The sequence below is a fragment of the Alligator mississippiensis genome, chromosome 7 (assembly GCF_030867095.1).
Source record: "Alligator mississippiensis isolate rAllMis1 chromosome 7, rAllMis1, whole genome shotgun sequence".
Taxonomy (NCBI): Eukaryota; Metazoa; Chordata; order Crocodylia; family Alligatoridae; genus Alligator; species Alligator mississippiensis.
The window spans coordinates 66,340,728-66,361,185 of NC_081830.1; the positions used below are offsets into that span (position 1 = coordinate 66,340,728).

The following is a 20,458-nucleotide window of genomic DNA, read 5'->3' on the forward strand; positions in this document are numbered from 1 at the left end:
TGAAAGGGCTAACATGGTCCATCCAAATGAGCATGTTTATTCTGAATAAGTGAATTCTAATTTTAAAAAGAAAACAAGGAATTGAAATAAATAATGCATTAATGTAAAATAACTCAAGATTTTAAATTCACATCAGGAGTTTTTAAATAACTTTGATGCACAGCATGAACACACCCAATTTTTAAAGAAGAATTGCTTGTCTAGTGGTTGATATACAGATGGGAAGAAACAAGATTTAAGTTCTGTTCCCAACTGTGTCACAGGATGGCTTTGAGATTTGGATGTCAGTGGAGCCAGGGACTCAGCTGACGCACCTTATGTGTTTGTGTGCCCATAATTACCCTGTAGTAAACAAAAGCTCAACTAGAGCAAATTAGCCATCTTTCCATTTAGCTCCCTTCCCTAATAATTCACTTTAATTTGATCATTGGTCCATACCCTAGGTGCCTCTGTGGCTAAACAATACTACCTACTTTACAAGGTGTTGCAAGATTTAAAGATTTAGTTTTCAGAAAGCACTGTATGAACTTCAGATAAAAGATATTACAGAGAAAAAACTTTTATCCTAATTATTACATGCAGTGGTAACAGTACCCACCACTAAAGGCAAAACAGGCACCTCCTTGTAATCCCATATATCTTCTCCACTCTGACTAATTTCCCTGTACTTGTCTGCCCATGAATCAGTACTAATTTCCCTGTACTTGTCTGCAGGTGCCTCCTGCATGTGCGGGAGCACCATGGCAGTAAGCAGGGACCTCCCACAGCTGCCGGCCGCGGTTTCAGCAGTGGAGGGGGGGGTGGTGAGCGGCGAGTGAGAACTGTCTGCAGACACTGCTGGCCATGTCGGCAGCAAGGGTGGGGGGTGGGAGCGAGTGGCAACCACCCGCAGAAGCTGGCAGCAGCTTCAGAGGAGGCCAATCTCAGGGGGCCACATGCCCCCCCTACGCATCGCCTATGTGTTTGCCATGCGTTTGATATTATATTTAATTTGGGAGGCTGCCCAGCCCACCCGAATGATTCCTTTGCCCCCTGGCTGCATTTTTTTGGGCCCTCAGCCCTTCACCTGAGGCTCAGTTCACTGGACTCTCACCCCTCAGACCCAGTTGACTGGGCTCTAAAGTCAGTCCTTTGTTATCTGCACACCCTTAGCAGCCTCCTTCTGCTCCTTCAGCCACTGCCATGCCTTGCAGCTCAAAGTGCAGGAAGCAAACAATTAGTTTGCAGCTTGGGAGCCTTTCTAAAAGCCTGCCTCAAACATCTACTCAGTCCTACTGGCTTCTCCCAGCTCTCCCCTCTTGTGCCTATTCACTGTCCCCTTCATTTCTAGTCTTATTTCTCAGCTTGATGTAAGGAGCTCAGTGAGCCAAAGTTCAGTTTCCTGCTGCTTCCCTCAGCTCCCAGTTTTTGCTTCCAGCTCTGCCCAGGTCAGACTGCCCATCCTCTGCCTTCTACAGCCCCTGGCTCCTCTTTTTTCTGATCTGAGGTCATCTCAGCAGGCCATTACCTAATTAGCTGCCATAGTAATGGCTCTGCTTATTATCCTGGACTCTGCAGCTTTCTAACTCTACTGCCTAGCCCTACTCTCAATAATAAGGCTTGGTCCCTGTTGCAGCAGTGAGTGTACTAGGACATTAAAGTTTACACCATTCATATACAGCATGGTCATAGAAAAACTGCATGTGCAAGAATTCTTCTAAAATTGTTGTGGGAATCCCACTTTTAAAATCCTTAATGGACATGTATGAATCTCATATTACATTGATTTTCAACTTCCTGTCTGCTGTGAATATAAAATTTCATTTAAAGCTTAATCCTGTATCAACCTATTTTTGCTTGAGGGCCAATAGAATGCCTACATTTTCAGGACTGAGGTTCCCATGGTCTATGAAGTAATACTCATTAATCCAATAAACACCCTTTTTACATTTTTTACTTTTTGATCTGACAGCAGGAAATGGACAAAGAAACACCTGAAAAGACAGGTTTCTAACATCAAATATTTTTATTCAAAATGTACAACTGTAAAATGCCTCCCCTTGTCGGAATTTTTTACTAGTTTATTTCCCCTGCCTTAGAATTACCTGCTTTTAAATAACAGAAACGCCCAGTACACCAAACCAGTTCACCACACGCATTCTCAGGAAACACATATTAACAACCTTACTTTCTAAGGGCTCTCAGCTTCAGATACAATATAATATTTACACAACTCCAAGCCATTAGAAATCTGTTAAATACTCTTAATGCACATTCTTAAGTGCCTCTTACTCTTGAGAAAGATATGGTCCTTATTTGTCATACTGATCATATTTATCAGAGGCCAGATCCTAAAAGCACCTAAAATTTAAATGGAAATTGCTGGTACTCAGTATCAGGGCCTAAGAAATACACCTTTGCATGATTTATCCTCAAAGCTTGCAAATAAAGAAAAAAAATTTTGGCAACGTAATTAATGGCAATGTAACATCTAAAAATAACTGTGTGCAGCCGGGACTGCGCAGTCCTGGTGGGTACTGTGCAGTCATTTAGTACTTGACCAAAGCAAGTACTCTACAGAGCATGTGTAAGCTTTTCAGATGCTTGGAACTTGGCCAAGATTTGGGCATATTTTCACAGGGATGACAAAGGGCACATCCCTGCCCCAAAGTGCCCCTTCTACTCCCTCTAAAACGCAGAACATTCAAAGAAAACATTGTACAGTTGTTACATGAATAAAAATGTAGTTTCTTGAGCCCTGTTCTCAGATATGAATGAAGAATCTTGGCAGAAAAAGGAGACAAGCTGGCACATCTCTGTTTCACTATACAAACATTTTCCTCACTGCCTTGTGAAACACCTTGTTCCCAGGAAAACATGCCAGGGAGTTGGTTACATGAAATCCAATAATTCTGTGTCAAATTCAAGGCACCACTTTCAGGGATGACTGGCAGACTAGGTGGCAGAGAACTGGAAGGTAGCTGTGACATGCACTCCAGATTGCCAAGACTGCAGCAGGAATATTTTCGGGGGAACTTGGGGATCAGACCAGAACATACCTTATTGTTCTGATTATAAGATGACCCTGCATATAAGTTGGCCCCCACATTTTTAGATTTAAATTTTAGGAAAATCTGCCTTTCCCCCAAAATATGAGTCAATAACTAGAGAGTCCTTGTACTGCTTTGGCCCTACAAACCCCCCCCCCCCCCAAATCAAATACCCAAGGCAAGGCCCCTAGCCATGAACAACTGGTGCCTCCCAAAACTGGGGGGGCACCATGGCAGAGAGTGGAGACCACCCACAACCACCGGCGTTGGTGTTGGAGGTGGCAAGCAGCGAGCGGGGGCTGCCCGCAGACACTGCTGGTGGCGAGGTGAGGTGGGGCAGATGAGAGCAGCAACCGCCCACAGAATCTGGTGGCGGCTTCAGAGGCGGCCAATCTCAGGGGAAGCATTACCCCCCTATGCCCCACTATGCGTCGCCTATGCCCCTAGTGCTTAAATGCTCTAAAATATTAATGTAAAAAAACCTCTTCTGTCCCAAAGATAATTTTGCTCAAGACTCACCACATTATCTTCAGCCTAAAATTATATGGCACTTATTAAAAGGCCTACCTTGAATTGCAGTTCTAGATCCAAACTTTATGTGACACACAGAGCTAAAATGTTAGATCCAAACAGCCCTGTTCCAGGGGTTCAAAATCCAAATTTTTCTAATATTTTGTGGGTATAGTGGAGGAGTAAGTGGGTGGCTGCCTGGGAACTTTGTGATGATTTCTTTGTTTTGTTTTGTTGGGAAATGCTAATTTGTTGAATCCAAAATGTTTCACTGAAGCCAGCAGTCTGTAAATCTCAATTTACCATAGGGCCCTCAGCGCTTCTGGCTTCCTGAGGGAGGATTAATGCCTACCTCACAATCTAGTAAAGCAGACCAGAGAGGTCTTTTGGGATTTGGGTCACCCAGTCATTTTGGTTCTTCCACATGTGAGGTAATCCCACTGCCATGCCTGAGCGAACAACCCTTCATGGCACCCTTAAGTACAGCAGAGCCTATGCAGCACCCATTTAACAGGCAGCAAGTGTGACCCTTAAGTGGGTCACATAGGATCATTTATTCCACAAAATAATAATGGATTATGGATCAACTCCACAGATAAGTCAGCTGTGATTTTCATCATTCTTTTTCAGGGAAAGAAGTAAACATATGACCAGAACATTAGGATCCTTGCTGCCTTCTCTAGCCACCCCCTGATTGGGTAGATTACTCCTGAAACATAGGATGATCCTCTGTGTAGATGCCCACTTTGACTTTGTGTGTACATACACTTCTCCACACATACAGGAAATAGGGTTTGAGTTTGGTCCTGTTTTGCCAGGATACTGGGAAGACAGGATTGTGTTGGTGAGGTTGTTACGAGGGAAAAGTTGTCGTTCTTTTCTTAAGGGTTTGCTACTGCATTTTCTTCTCTCTATAGAATGCCACAGCTGAATTTTCTCATAAGTCCTTACTGATTCCATGTAAGCTGAAGGGATTGTATGGCTTTTGGACCCCCAGAGACTGCATCATCCAACAGGTAAGTTAGTCTATCAGAACCAGAATTTCATGACTCATGGTGTATAACTAGCAAATGAAGATCTCTTACCTGTTGCTTTTTCAGGATTATTGCACATGAAACACTGCCAAGATCCTGTTTCCTCACTGTAGCCAAATAAATCAAAGAACCTCACTTCTTCCAGATGCATCCGTACATGGTCCAGATCCTAGGCCAGTGAAAAAATTGCATAATGTGAACAGATTTGACAGATGCACAATTTATTACTTGAAAAATGAACACACAAGGGTAAGTGCTTGTGGATTCATAAACTATCAGTGGAGCTGCTAGTTTACAAACACTGCTTGGTATGGAGCAAGCTCTCAGAGCTTAAAGATTTAGCAAGTGCCTTCTTTGCTGTGCTCTGTGCTGGCAAACAGCTCATCTGGGCAGATCTGCTGCAAATGGGACTCTTTTGTTTTATATTCAGTAGCAGCTGATAATGGAAACACAGGTGGATCTAGGATTTGAAAATGGGGTCCAGACGGCATGGTGCATCATAGAGAGATGGGTCAGAAGGGACCTCAACAGAACATCAAGTCCAATCCCCTGCCAGGGCCAGGAAAGAGCCCAGGCAGATGCCTATCCAGCCTTCTCTTAAAGACCCCCAAGGTAGGGGAGAGCACCACCTCCCTTGGAAGCTCATTCCAAATTTTGGCCACCCTTACCGTGAAGAAGTTTTTCCTTATATCTAGCCTAAATCTGCTCTCTGTCACTATGTGACCATTGTTCTTTGTTACCCCAAGAGGCTCCCTGGTGAACAGCGCATCTTCGATCCCTTGCCGCGTCCCCCTGATGAATTTGTAGGCAGACACAAGTTCACCTCTCAGCCTTCTCTTGCAAAGGCTGAAGAGGTCCAGTTCCATGTCTCTCCACATAGGGCTTGTCCTGTAAGCCCCTAACCATATGAGTGGCCCTTCTCTGGACCCTCTCAGGTCTATCAACATCCTTCTTGAAGTACGGCGCACAAAAGTGGATGCAGAACTCCAACTGCGGTCTGACCAATGCCGCATAGAGGGGAAGTATCACCTCCTTGGATCTATTTGTCATGCATTTGCTGATGCATGATAAAGTGCAGTTAACTTTGCTGATGATTTCGTCACACTGACAACTCATGTTCATCTTGGAGTCCACTATGACTCCAAGATCCCTTTCTGCTTCTGTGCTGCTGAGAGGGTCACTTCCTAGCCAGTAGGTGTGCTGGATATTTTTGCACCCTAGGTGCAGCACTCTGCACTTGTCCCTGTTGTACTGCATCTTACTGTGTACTGCCTACTTTTCTAACCTGTCCAGGTCTGCCTGAAATTGTTCCCTACCCTTCAGAGTGTGCACTTCACCCCACAATTTAGTATCGTCCACAAACTTGGACAGAATACACTGCACACTCACATCCAAGTCACTGATGAAGATATTGAAGAGTACAGATCCAAGGACTGAACCCTGTGGAACCCCACTACCCACCTCCTTCCAGACTGATACCGAACTGTCTACTACCACTCTCTGGTTGTGACCACTAAGCCAATTTGCCACCCACCAGACTGTGTAAACATCTATGTCATAGCCTCTTAATTTATTTATGAGACTAGGATGAGATACTGTATTGGAGGCCTTGCTAAAGTCCAAGAAAACGACATCCACCTCTATTCCTGTCTAAGCATTTTGTGACCCTGTCATAAAACGAAACCAGATTGGTCAGGTATGATCTACCTGCTACAAATCCATAGTGGTTTCCCTGCTGCATTATTTTTCCTGCTGGACTCCTACAGATATGATCCTTCATAATCTTTTCAAAGACCTTTCCAAGGATGGAGGTGCGAACGACTGGTCTATAATTACTTGGATCCTCCTTCCTCCCCGTCTTGAAAATAGGGACCACGTTGGCTCTTTTCCAGTTCTCTGGGACCTGACCCAAGCGCCATGAGCACTCAAGCAGCCGTGCCTGTGGTTCTGCTATGACACCGGCCAATTCTTTCAGTACTCTCAGGTGCAGCTCATCTGGGCCTGCTGACTTGAACACATCTAGTCCATCCAAGTGACTCTACACCAAGTCAGCATCGACAGTTGGTAGGCTAGTGTCCCTCTCATGCTCATCTAAGAACCCATTAGGAGACTTATTTTGAGCCCTGTTCAGGAACCATGAGGCAAAAAACTCATTGAATAGCTCAGCCTTGTCCCCCCTCTCTGTCACTAATAGCTCCTCCTTGTTCAGTAGGGTTCCTATGCTGCCCCGCGCCTTCCTTTTACTCCCTACATACCTAAAAAAATACTTTTTGTTGTCTTTAATTTGTGTTGCCAACCTCAGCTCTGTAGTTGCTTTGGCTTTTCTAACTGCCACCCTGTAAGTGCAGGCCAAGTAGGCATACTCCTCCTTGGTAGCTTCCCCCTGTTTCCACCACCTATATGCCTTCCTTTTTGCCCTTAGGCTCCCCTGGATTTCCGTGTTTAGCCAAGGAAGTTTTTTGGCTCCTTTCCCCATTTTCCCTTGTATTGGGATAGTCTCCCTCTGTGCCCGAAGGATCGCTTCCTTTAGAAATGACCACCCTTCCTGGACTCCCATCTCACCAATACTCTTATCCTGCAGTGTGTCACTGACTAGACTCCTAAGCACACTGAAATTAGCCTTCCGAAAGTCAAGCACTTCCACCCTACTAGTTATCTCACCCACCCTATGCCGTATGGTGAATTCGATTGATTGGTGGTCACTGTCCCCAAGGTGACCACAAATCTGCAACTCCCCTACCAGGTCCTCCCCTGTAGCCAACAACAAGTCCAGTAAGGCATTCCCCCTAGTGGGACCGTATACCTCCTGCATTAGGTGAAGGTCCTGCACACAGGTTAAAAACCTACGTGAACAGTTGGATTTGGCTGACTGCTCCTCCCAGCGGATGTCAGGGTAGTTTAGGTCCCCCATGACAACCACATCCCTAGACTGTATGGCCTCTGAGAGCTGCCTTAAGAATTCCAAGTGTAGCTTTTCCTCTTGGTGTGGTGGTCTGTAGCAGACCCCCCCCACCAAGTCCCTCTCCCCATGACCTCCACGTATCCTAACCCACAATGCCTCAACTTTCTCCTCTTTTAATCCCATTTTGATTAGGGTAGATGTATAATGCTTCTTTACATAGAGAGCAACCCTGCCACCTTTCATCATTTTCTCCCATTAAAAAGAAACTAGAAACTTTAGTAATATGCTAAAGACTTAGTGCTATATTATTCAGTTTAAGATCAACACAAATATAGACATAACTTTATTGGAATGTTCACTAATTTGTTAGATTATATATTAAGTTAAAAAAACACAAGAAATTAGGAAAAATGATCAAAATAGTCAAAAGATATTGTTTCATTACTTTTGTAGTTATTATAGTTAAATTTACATCCTTTATTCAAATCTGTAAAGCAAAATCTAGTTTTCTTGAGTGTTTTGACAGTGCCTTCAATACTTCATTATTAGTAATTTCTATACCTGAGTTAATATAACCACACCTAAGTTCAGGATTTTAGCTAGAGCTAAAAACAGTCTACAGGGGTATGAAATAGAAGAGAGATGTTACCAGGAATGGCTAACGGACAGAAAAAGTGCAGAAGAAAGAATAGTTGGAACAGTGAAACATCAAGACCATTAAAAAGGAGAGAGGGTCATTAGGATCTATGGAGTGAAGAGACATTAGCAGACATCAGGTAGATTATAAAAAGCCATGAAGTCAATTGACTCCTGCAGTGCTGCCTCAATAGAAATGCCACTGCCCCAACTAGGCGGTTGATTTTAAAGTTTGGTAGAGCAGGTATCAAACAGAGGGTGCAACTGCACCACTGCAGTTTCCTTAGATCCTCCCCCTGAGAGCGAATCTTCTGAAGGTAGAAGGACTTCTTTGTACTCTTTGCCAGCTGTGCTTTACTACTAGTGCCTGGCATAGCCTTTCACCACATGAACTTTTTTACTATTTTCAGGTCCCCTCTAATTATGATTTTCAGGGGCCTATAGGTCAGCAGTCTCTAGTCACAGTAGAAGCTTCTGGGAACTTCCTCCCTTTCAATGAATGACAAGCCAACACAAAGTGTTAATAACTAACCGGTGGTCAAGGCCTACTTTTTAAAAGAAAAGATTAGAGGTTCTTGCTTGCCAGAACTCACACCTCTGGGAACTCATGCTAATATTATATTTATTTCCAAAACTGCAGCAATGATGGGGTAAATTAATGTCAGACAAACAGCATCCGTATGAATGTAGAATTTTTATTCTTCTCGTGAGGACTGTCAGCAAAGTAAGAATTATGCATTTTAAAAGCAAACATAATGCTTGATTTGGTTCAAGAGATGTACCAAAATTACACCTGCAATGGCAATGCTTCAAGTTGGGACCCTCTCCTCTACGGTATTACTGACATGGTCATTAAGTCAGAGTAATTTAAAACCAGTTTTAATAGCCATAAATATGCCAGAATTAAACAAATACTGATATTAAATGACCCAATCAGCTATTATAAAAGCAAAGGAAAATGTTAAGACAGCTCTGAAAATGCTTCTATTTTATTTGCTTGGGGTCTTAATGTATCTTGCAGGTGTGTGCAGCAGCCAATACTAGACAAATTTATATGTAGGTTATAAATGGGGAGGAAAAAAAAGTTTCGACAGCAGCAATCATTCAGTTCACTCGACAGAGCACACAGACCTGTCAGGCACTGGTTCAGACCAGTGTCCCAAAACTTTTACAAAACAAAAGAGAAATGTGTTCACTTGCCCATAACTTTCCAGTGAGACCCAGCAGCCCTGTCTGTCATCCCAGGTCTCTAGGAAAACCCAGAATAAATAATTCTGGCCCAGAGCATTTTCCTAACAAATGTTAAAGGGGCTATTATACAAGTGGAGAATGGCTGGAACAAAGCAGCATTCTAGCTAGTGGGACCAGAGAAACCAGCCAAATCAGCTCTATGCCATCCAGAGCTGCTCTAGGCTGGAGGAGGCCCCAGCTGGCAGGATTCCTTGGATTTAAAGCTTCTTTGTACTGGCAGACTGGGGGAACATGCACAGACGTACCCCCCCCCCCTTCTCCTCACACACAACAAGCTAATTTATTAGTTCAACAAGTTGATTTTTATCAGCATAATTAAGACAAGGAGAGATTCTTCCCTTTCTAAAAGGAACATGTACATAAATGGGCTCAACACCCCAGAAGATGGGGCTAGATATTTAAAAGTAATCTTAAAGTTTTAAAATGATTGAGTCTTTTAGAGGAAATCTCTTTCTACACACAGACTGGATGTTCCTTGTTTTCTATTGGTTTCTGACCTGGCAATATCATGAGCCAACTCCCAATGGACTGCATGAGGGTCATGGTCCTTCTCTCAGCTTGGAGTCCTTTTGTAGGACTTGCTTTTGGCAAGGCTACAAAGTTCAATAAAGAAACTGAGTGAGAAAATGAGCACTAAAGAGAGCTTAGAGACATGAAATCCTCTTTACCCTGCAATGGTATAGATCCTTTGCCATGTTTTTGGCCTTTGGAAGGGGCAGGGAGGTCCACATCAGTGTGCTGGTATTGTACCTATTGGGTCTTCTGCAAATAAACCAATGTTGGCTGAACCTAGGCTTGAAAGGAAAAATCTTAGGGGTTCATCAGGGGTGTCAAAGTCACTACTCAGGTGGCTGAAATGGGTTGGCATTGCTGCTAGAGCTTGGGGGAAAGTTTCATGACACTGCAATAATTCCTTCCAGTTTCCATCCAGACCTATGTTGCTAATCAGCTATTCCATAGATTTTAGGGTCAGAAGGGACCTATTAGATCATTGAGTTCGATCCCCTGCCCTGAGCAGGAAAGAGTGCTGGGGTCAGATGACCCCAGCCAGGTGTTTGTCCAATCTCCTCTTAAGTACCTCCAAGGCAGGGGATAGCACTACCTCTCTTGGAAACATATTCCATATCTTGGCAACCCTCACTGTAAAGAATTTTTTCCTGATGTCCAATCTAATTTTGCTCTCCTTCAGTTTATGGCCATTGTTTCTAGGTACCCCAATGGGTGCCCTGGTAAACATTGTATCCCCTGTTTCCTGCTGTCCCCCCTGATGAGTTTGTAGGCAGCCACAAGATCACCTCTCAGCCTTCTCTTGTGGAGGCTGAAGAGATTCAGGTCCCTCAATCAGTCCTTATCAGGTTTTTCCTGTAGGCCTTTAACCAGACGGGTGGCCCTCTTCTGAATCCTTTCCAGGTTATCTACATCCGTCTTGACGTATGGCACTTCCTTGAAATAAGCCATATTAGGAGAAGGGAGAGAAGCCAAACTACTCAGGATAAACATTTCCCTGTTCTTTACTTTGCATCATCTTGGAACAGGACTACTCGGTTGTGAAAATAGAACATTTTTTTCTTGAGAGAGAAACTCATTTGGCCAGGGAAGAAAAGGAGTGTACAGATATGAACATGGTTTAAAAATGTTGAATCTTCTCTTGCAAAACTGCTTAGCACAAAACCCTCAAGGAATCATGTAAGGCTCATAAAGTATTCACACTGTCACTCTTATGCGAAATAATAGCATGAGTCAAGACACATTTTGCAATGTTTATAAAATGGTTTAGGTTTTTATAATGTAACCTATGTCCTTTGATAAAGAAACTGACCGGAAGTCTGTAAGGCTACACATCTGGAAAAACTTTATTTCTGGGAAATTTTAAACAGTGTTTTATAAATATTTTCTATGGCATGAACATATTGTACTGTGCTACACAACATTCTTTGGGTTCTGTTAGGTATTAGGTACATTTCATGACTCTTAACATTTACTAATAAAATCCCCCACCCCCTGGGTTAGTTGGCTAACATTGTATTTTCTGTAACCTAGTTGCGCTCCCCTCCTCACCCCCATCCCTTTTATGTTAGTTCCTTGCTTGGGCACTCTGTATTTCCCTTATGGCTTTGTCATTTTTTTTTTGGTATATGACTCCTAACAATTAATTGCCTGAATATATCTGGCCAAATTCAGCAATCATTACAATGCAATTCCACTGGAGTCATATTCAGCTTTCAAATTCCCTATACACCTGTGTTGAATGGAAATAACTCACTGATCTAACAGAGTTACTCCAGATTTACTTGGGTGTAAAGACTGGACAAATTAATGTATTCTGGATTTATACCAATATAATCAAGAACATAACGTTCTTTGGGATTGGAATGCCAGCTTACTATGGACGAAATCCTAGCTGAAGTCTGTAAAAACCTCTGCCTGACTTCATTAGAGTCCGGATTTTAAACTATGACTTTGTACAGATCCCAGCACTAAGCATATCTGCTTCCAGTAGAATGTGACAGTAATGCAGGCATAAAACAATGAAAGTAACACAGATGTGTTGTGGAGCATTTTTCATCAACAGTTCTCAAACTTTTTATCAAACAGGGTAAGCAGAAGGACTATTTTAGTAACCACACATCCCACAAACTTAATTCTTCTCCTAGTAGAAAAGGAACATCATTCACAGTTACTAGTATATTTGCAACTAATACACAAAGCTCTTCATTTTCTCAGTGACATTAATATGAAGATCTTGCAGAAAACAAAAGCTTGTATAACAGTAAGAACCTATTTCATCAGTAATGATGTAGGTCTGAGCAGGTAGTATATTCACAGCATTTTGATGTTATATGTAGTGCACATGCACAAGCATCCATTGTCCAAAAAAAAAAAAAAAAGCTTTTCAGCAGGCTATTTCTGAAATGATAACTTTAATTATGGTAAGCATTGTGACTGAAACATGACACAAAGACATAAAAGCAAAACAGGAAGTACAGACACTGAAGTTTATAATGATAACATAGGGAAGTTTATGGGGATCGGGGGGGTTGTGATGCAGTCATACCCCCCTTTGATACACTGAAGTCTATAATGAGAGCATCATTTCTTTGTTTTTATTCATTTCAATGTAAAATAATAAAAGGATGCCACCTGGGCTTCCTACCACTTCTTATACTACTATAAAATGACAGCATCATTACTTTAATGATCTTTACAGAAATTTTAATACATTTACTCCTAACAGCCCCACATTCACATTCACTATTGAGGACAGAAGTTCACTAATATTTGTGACTGGTGCATCTTCCTGTGTCACAGTGTGCCCAGGTTGGGTGAGGGTTTTGGAAGCAATGGAATCTGCTTCTCCTCTCACTTACAACTGCTCTGCTACACACAATGGCAGGGAAGTTAATTATGCTTCATCCTGACATGCAATTAGGATTAGACCCAGGATAGCTCATGGGCTGCAGCATTTGCGGTTAGAACTTGTCAAAAAAAGTAATATATTCAGTTCATGGGAATGATTTTTCATAAATTTGGTTTCAAATTGGACCAAAATAAAAAATATGAAAATTTTCCATAAACTGCAAATTCAGATAATTTTGTCTTAGAAACCCTGACACCTGGTTTTCCTAAATAAAATATGCTTTCAGTGTCTCATGGGGGACATTCAGAGCAATAGACCTGGGTGCCACTGAGGGGGTGGGGGCAGGCACAAAAATAGCTGTGGCTACAGCAGCAGCTGATCTTGCTACCACCATATGTAACAGCTGCCCTTATGCCTTTCAGTCAATCTGTTGAAAACACAGAAATTGCCTAGAATCCCAGTGTTTCTGGTTGGGTTACGGCACTGGCCTGCTGGCTGATTCAAAGCTAGGGGTCCTGAAAGCATGGGCTAGATGGCTTTGAGGCAAATGACCAAGAAATGCCAAGGCACCTTGCTTTAACTCTGATGAAAGTTCACTGAACCCAAAACTTTTCAGATGGAACATTAGGATTCCAATGGACTAATTTTGGCAGAACATTTCTGCCTGGCACTACTTTGGTTAATTTTGAGCACACTTCCACAAGACTGAGCAAGACCAGGGATACAGTGTTTTAAAGGCATGGAAGCAGTAGTGGCTGCATGACACAGAAATATTTTTCTACACATTACTGCCAACAAATTATTAACCCAAGAAAATGCTTTGTCTGGATGTTGGTGGAAGAATTGCCTTACTAACTTGCCTCCAAACTAAATAAAGTGAGCAACCCAGTTGGCAGTTTAGAATATGCAGATTGGGGGGGTGGGGGAGGACAAACTGACCTGTCCTCCATCTTTAGAGACCAATGCAAAGTATCTATCCATCCTCTGAATTAACAGGCGAGACTCACATTTCTATAGGCTATATAGTTATCTGTGACTACTCCTCACACAGTAACATAATGATGTGTATTTATGACAGGTGGCAACTCCTGGGGCCTGGTCACAGTACTGGCCTGCCCACCTGTCTAGGGTAGTCTTCCCAGTCTTTTCTGCCATGCCTTATTGTTACGATAATGGTTGTAATAAATGCAGGAGCCCATTTTAAGACCCTAATGCCTAGGGACTTACACACGACTCTGATCTTCCCTTATCATGTCCCATGCCTTGCAGATGACATCCTTGAGATGCTCTATGATCCAGCTTGAAGCTGGCCCAAACTGAGTCCCTCGCTAGGCCTCACATATTCATCCTCTGTCTCTGACCCAACGGGCCTCATTCACACCACCTGCTCTCACCGGGCTTCTGGAACTCCACCCACTGTCACTGGGCATCTTACTTGCTGCCCCACGCTGGGCCACACTCAGCCTCCCCTGCTGCCTTGAGTAGCTCCCATAGGCCATCAGGCTTGCCTTCTCACACTCCTTGGCCGGCCAGTGCACGGTCTCCTGGGCCCTCTTTCAACTCTCATCTTCACAGTGACTAGCCAATTTGCCACACCCTGAGTGCAGATCTGACCCAGACCCCTCTCTGGGTAACTCATCACTCTCCCACTCACTGACTAAATAGGGCCAATTACTTGCCCAATTGGCCTCAGGCCCACTTGCAGCCTCAGGCATCCAAGGATTTACCTGGGCCTATCTGCCCACTTCCTGTGGCCTCAACACACGCCCCTCTCTCTGGGGCTCAACACACACACCCTATGGGCACTCTGCCTTTCTCTAGGCTTCTAGCCCCATGCACTCCGCCCCTTCACTGGGGTACCTGCTCTGCCCCCTTGCTGAGGTTTATACTCCACTCCTATACTGGGGCCTCAGGGTCTTATACCTCTACAGGCTCAGGTGCCTCTCCCTGGGTGTGCCTGGTCCCACTACCCTCCGGTCTTAATGACCCACTGGATGGTGGGGGCTGAGGCTATCAGGTTCCCCTACCTGCCTTTCACCAGGGAGGTAACCGACCTGGCATTTATAGTTTATAGTTGCATAGTGCTTAGGGTCAGAAGGGATCATCAGGTCCCACCCCTGCCCCAGGCAGGAATGTGTGTGGGGTCATAACACCCCAGCCAAATATCTATCCAGCCTCCTCTTGAAGACCCTCAAGGTAGGAGAGAGCACCACCTCCCTTGGGAATCCATTCCAGAGCCTGGCAGCCCTAACTGTAAAGTAATATCTCCTGATGTCCAGCCTGAACCTTCTCTCTAACAATTTGTGGCCCTTATTCCTAGTAACTCCCGGTGGTGCCCAGAGGAACACAGCCTCAACCAATTTCCGCTGGTCCCCCCTGGTGAGTTTGTAAATGGCCACCAGATCCCCTCTCAGACTTCTCTTCTGGAGGCTGAATAGATTCAGGCCCTTTAGCCTCTCTTCATAGGACCTGACCCGCTGCCCCTTGAACAGTGGCCCTCCTCTGGACCCTCTCAATGCTAGCCACATCCTTCTTGAAGTGCGGTGCGCAGAACTGGATGCAGTACTCCAACTGTGGCCTGACCTACACCGCATAGAGGGAAAGGATCACCTCCCTGGACCTGCTTATGATGCATCCGTAGATGTATGATGAGATGCGGTTAGCCTTACTGACCGCTTCCTCACATTGGCGGCTCATGTTCATCCTGGAGTCAACAATGACTCCAAGATCCCTTTCTGCCACTGTGTTGACAAGAAGGGTATTCCCCAGCCTATAGGTGTGTTGCTGGTTCCTTCTCCCTTGATGCAGTACCCTGCACTTGTTTGCATTGAATTCCATCCTATTCTCATCTGCCCATATCTGTAACCTGTCTAGACCTAGCTGGATTCTGTTCCTCCCCTCCAGCATGCCCATGTCGTTCCACAACTTGGTGTTGTCACCAAATTTGGACAGCATGCATTCCACCCCCACACCTAGATCACTGATAAAGATGTTGAACACTACAGGCCCCAGGACTGAGCCCTTGGGGACTCTACTGCCCACATCTCTCCAGGTCAAAAATGACCCATCCACCACCACTCTCTGGGTGCGACCATCTAGCTAATTTGCCACCCAACTGACTCTGTAGGTATCAGTACTGCAATCACCAAGCTTTTTGAAAGAATGTGGTGGGAAACCATGTCAAAGGCCTTCTTAAAGTCCAGGAAGAGGACATCCACCCCGACACCCTTGTCCATGGACTTTGTGACCTGATCATAGAAAGAAACCAGGTTAGTCAGGCAGGACCTGCCCTCAATGAACCCATGTTGGTTGTCCCTGAGCATTACCTACCCTGCTGGGCCCTTGCAGATATGCTCCTTGATAAATTTTCTCAAAGGTCTTCCCAAGGACCAAGGTAAGACTGACTGGCCTATAATTGCCAGGGTCCTCCTTTCTCCCCTTTTTCTAAATGGGGACCACATTGGCCCTTTTCTAATCCTCTGGTACCTGGCCAGTGCCCCACAAGTGCTCATAGAGCCATGCCAGCAGCCCCGCTATGACCCCCGCCAATTCCCTCAGCACCCTCGGGTGAAGAGCATCTGGACCTACTGATTTAAACCTCCAAAAGTTCCCTAATGAGGTCATCCCTGACCCTAGGCATGGTGGTGCCTCCCCTGGGTCTGTCCAGAATTCTAGTGGGGGAGATGTCCCGCTCCCTGTTCAGGAATATGGAAGCAAAGAATTTATTAAAGAGGTCAGCTTTTTCATTTACCACAGTCACCAGATTGCCAAACCTATCCTGTAGGGGCCCCACGTTAGCTGGTGCCTTCTTACTTCCTGTGTGTTTGAAAAAGGGCTTTTTAATTATCCTTAATTCTGGTCACTAGCCCTAGCTCCATCTCTGCCTTGGCTTCCTAACAGCCTCCCTGCAGTCCCAAGCAATGGAGGTGTAATCCTCCTTGGTGACAGCCCCTTGTTTCCACTGTTTGTACACCTCCTTTTTCACCCTCAGGTATCTCTGGATGCCTTTGCCAAGCCATGGGGGCTTCTTAGCACTCTTGCCCCCCTTGGTGCACAATGGGACTGACTCCCTTTGAGCTCGGAGGATCATCTCCTTGAGGAACAACCACCTGTCTTGGACTCCCATCTCACTGAAGCGCCGAGACCCCAATGCCTCTCCTACTAATCTTAGCTCATTGAAGTCGGCCCTCCTGAAGTCAAGGACTTTTGCTTTACTGCTTGCTTTCATCACCCTGCGCTGGATAGTAAATTCCAGCAGGCGATGATCACTGTTGCCCAGGTGGTCGAGTACCCACAGACCCCTCACCAGGTCATTGCCTGTGGCAAGGACCAAGTCCAGCAAGACATTTCCCCTGGTGGGACTATGCACCTCCTGGGTTAGGTGGAGGTCCTGTATCCCGGCTAGGAACCAACGTGAGCGGTCGGATCTGCCTGACTGCTCCTCCCAGCAGGTGTCTGGGTAGTTTAGGTCACCCATGACAACCACATCCCTTGACTTTACAGCCTCCATGAGCTGACATGCGAATTCCAGGTCCAGCTTGTCCCCCTGGTGAGGCAGTCTGTAGTAAATGCCCACTATCAAGTCCCTTTCCCCGCAACCTTCTTGCATTCTAACCCAGAGCGCCTCAGTTAGCACCTCTTCTGAACTCATCCTGATCACTGAGGATGAGTATTGCTCTTTGGCGTAGAATGCTACCCCTTCTCCCCCTTTTTTCCCTGCTCTGCCCCACCTGTACAGCCTGTAACCCTCAATGTCCACTGCCCAGTCGTGGGTAGAATCCCTCCAGGTTTCCATGAGCCCCACTCGGTCTGGGTTTTTGCTAGCTAGCAGGAAGGCGAGTTCCTCCTGCTTATTCCCCATGCTTCAAGCATTTGTGTAAAGGCATTTGAGGCCTCCTGTAGGTGCACGTGCCGTCCCCTTTTTCCTAAGCCTGCCCTGGCCCCTGTCACTTACCAGGTTACTGCTTGTGCAGGAGGATTTCTGGGGGATTGTCCTGGCATGGACAGCCCCACCAGACCATCCTTCCCCAGCAGGGTACAGTTTTTGGTCTTTTGCAGGACCAAACACACCTACTTGCCTATGATCTAATTCCCTTTCTGAGTCTTGGATGTAATCCCCGGGCTGCTCACTCTCCTGAGCCCATCTCTGACACTGATCCCCACTTTCTGGGATACTCCCCTCCAGAGACTGTGTTGCAGCCTCCTTCATCACAGACAGCCTGCTGAATGACCTGTACCCTGTGTTGGCTGTGATGTCCTCCCCCTCAAAAGGACCTTCAGCCTATGTAGGCTCTGGCCCCACCTCTAGGCCAGTCGGGGTACCAGATGGCTCCTTGCAGCCCTGGCCTGCCCCTTGTGATGGGCTCAATAGCCCTTCAGCCATATGGCACTGGGCCCTTTACATTGACCAGCTGAGAGATCAGAAGGTCAGTGTGGCAGTCACTGCCCTCCATACTCTAAAGGGGGTTCCCCTCTAGGCCTCACCATAGAGCCAGCACCCCAATCTGGGCTGTCCTAGAGCCCCCAGGAAGGTTGCATGGAGCCTATTTCTACTGGGCTCCCTTGAGCCTCCTGGCTTCACCCTTGCCTGATCTAATCAGGGCCTACCTATCCCCTTTGTAGGCCTACAAGCTATTAGACCCCCTTGCTAAGCTGGGCCTAGCTCTCTCTGGGGCTCAGGACCCCACTGAGCCTGTAGAAACCTCCTGCCATCCCCATAGTTGCTCCCTTACCTTCAAGCTGTTCCGTGAGCAGCAGCTTAGCTGGGTGTTGTTGCTCCAGTTGTCAGCAACAGCCCTGATGCCTGAGCTAAAATGAAGGAAGCTCAGTTCTCTTCACCAATCACATTGCCTGGCCTGCAGCCATGTGACCTTCTCATCAAGGCTGGCCCACACCTGCCAGTTGCCCTACTGTCTGCAGGTGCCCTTAAAGTATTACATGTATAATACCATCCATGCAGGGATCTCAAAGTATTTCATATCATCAAGCCATATAATTCTTTTTACATATGGAGAAGATAAGACACACAGTGGTTCAGTCACTTGTCTGAAATCCAGGATTGGAAGAACACAGTTCTTGTGGCTTCCTCATTCTATCCTCCAACTAACCAGCAAAACTACTGGAGATGAAAATTTTTTCCCCAGTTAGGTTTATTTTAGCTTTTTAAAGAAAGGAACATAATAGCAAAAGCCTAAACGTTTGGACAGCAAACAGTTATTAGGTGAAAAAAGGATTTGATGCCATTAGAGGGAAGTGAAGGATCTCTCTTCATACACAATAAAATATAAACAGTCCATTACCTGCAAAAAAACACACACACAACCAAATATATTCAGAGCATCAGTGTCTGCTTGACTGTATTCCCACCCACTGTTCCCATAAAGCAAAATCTTATTAAAAACAATTACTCCCTTAATCTCTGTAATGGTGAGACATGTATTTTGAAGGATTCCACAGAAATGGGCATACCTCCAGACCCAAGAAGCAATGCCAAGTTAACTGACAGACAGGATGAATAAGGTTTTACCTACCTACTAAGTTTTTGCAAAAATGTTTTGAAATACTTTTGAAATTCATCAACAGAAAGTGAAGTCTGCTTTCCCCCAGAAAAGGGAGATTTCCTAACCATCTTAAAAAAACCAGAGGTGTTGAATTTCCCAAGCGGATGTAGAACATCTGGTTGTCTGTGATGGAATGTACAGTATGGTGGTAGAATTGACATGTTTTATTACACTATGATGGACAAATAAAAAGAAAAAAGAAGGTAGTGACACATTTTTCCCGTACAAATTATGATGAAATAAAGCTGTATGTAGGGTTTTTTTTTATTCTGTGTTTCCAGGTTAGCATGTCTTTTCAAGTTCTTTACACATGCCAAAACAAAATCAGTGAGCCAGATGGCTAGCAAATTAACACCTTCCTATTAATTTGCTGATTTATACTGCCAGAGGACCTGGCCTAATAAACTGATCTGCTACCTGAATATTCAATTGTAGCGCTAGAAAGCTTAACTGACTAAGCTCTTCAACCTATTCCTTTGTACATCCAGGTACTAAGGGTTTAGTTATATAAAAGTATAAGAGTTTTAACTCACTGTTATATGTGTGTGTGTGCATGTGCGTGTATAAGAGTTCTAACTCACTAGCTTGCTTAATAACTATTCTCCAACTATTTGGGTTGGTCTAATAAAAGATCTCAGATTCACCCAAGGAACCTGTCTGCCTATTATATATATATATATAATTTTTGTTTTGTGTTTGTACAATATTTAGCACAATAAATATGTGGCAAAGACCTTGAGACACTACAGTAATATATGTGTGTGTGTAAGAGTTCTAACTCACTATTATATAATATAATGTGGTCCGTGACCCAAACAGCATAAAATCTAAGTATATGCCAAGAGACAATAGATGGTATAGATGGTATACAGACAGGCTGTTTGGGAAGGAGGCAATCAGGCAACACTGGTGAGCAGAATAGCAGTTATCAAATTATCAAGCTTTCTGTAGGCATAATATGAAAAGAGTTTTAAGTGTGGGAGTATTGAAGGAGAATATGAGGCAGAGCTTTCCAGATGTTCATGGGCAGTTCCTTCTAAGTGTGATGGGCATCTAGGGAAACAGATGAAGAAGCCTATCTGACAATTAAGCAAGTGGATTATGAAGACTAGCATCCTGGTTAATTAGAGCTGAGAGCTGACAGACGTCTCAAAGACTAGCATCCTGGTTAATTAGAG

The 20,458-nt window shown here is 44.6% G+C and overlaps 1 protein-coding gene across 8 annotated transcripts in view; it reads right to left on the reverse strand.

Annotated features, from left to right (window-relative positions):
• The window catches only part of VEPH1 (ventricular zone expressed PH domain containing 1), a 182,921-nt gene that overhangs the window by 41,402 nt on the left and 121,061 nt on the right, over nt 1-20,458 (reverse strand). For all 8 annotated transcript variants that reach the window (XM_019491675.2, XM_019491674.2, XM_019491676.2 and 5 more), the window contains one exon: nt 4,625-4,742. In XM_019491675.2, the coding sequence (XP_019347220.1) occupies nt 4,625-4,742 (118 nt within the window). The remainder of the gene's footprint in view (nt 1-4,624; nt 4,743-20,458) is intronic.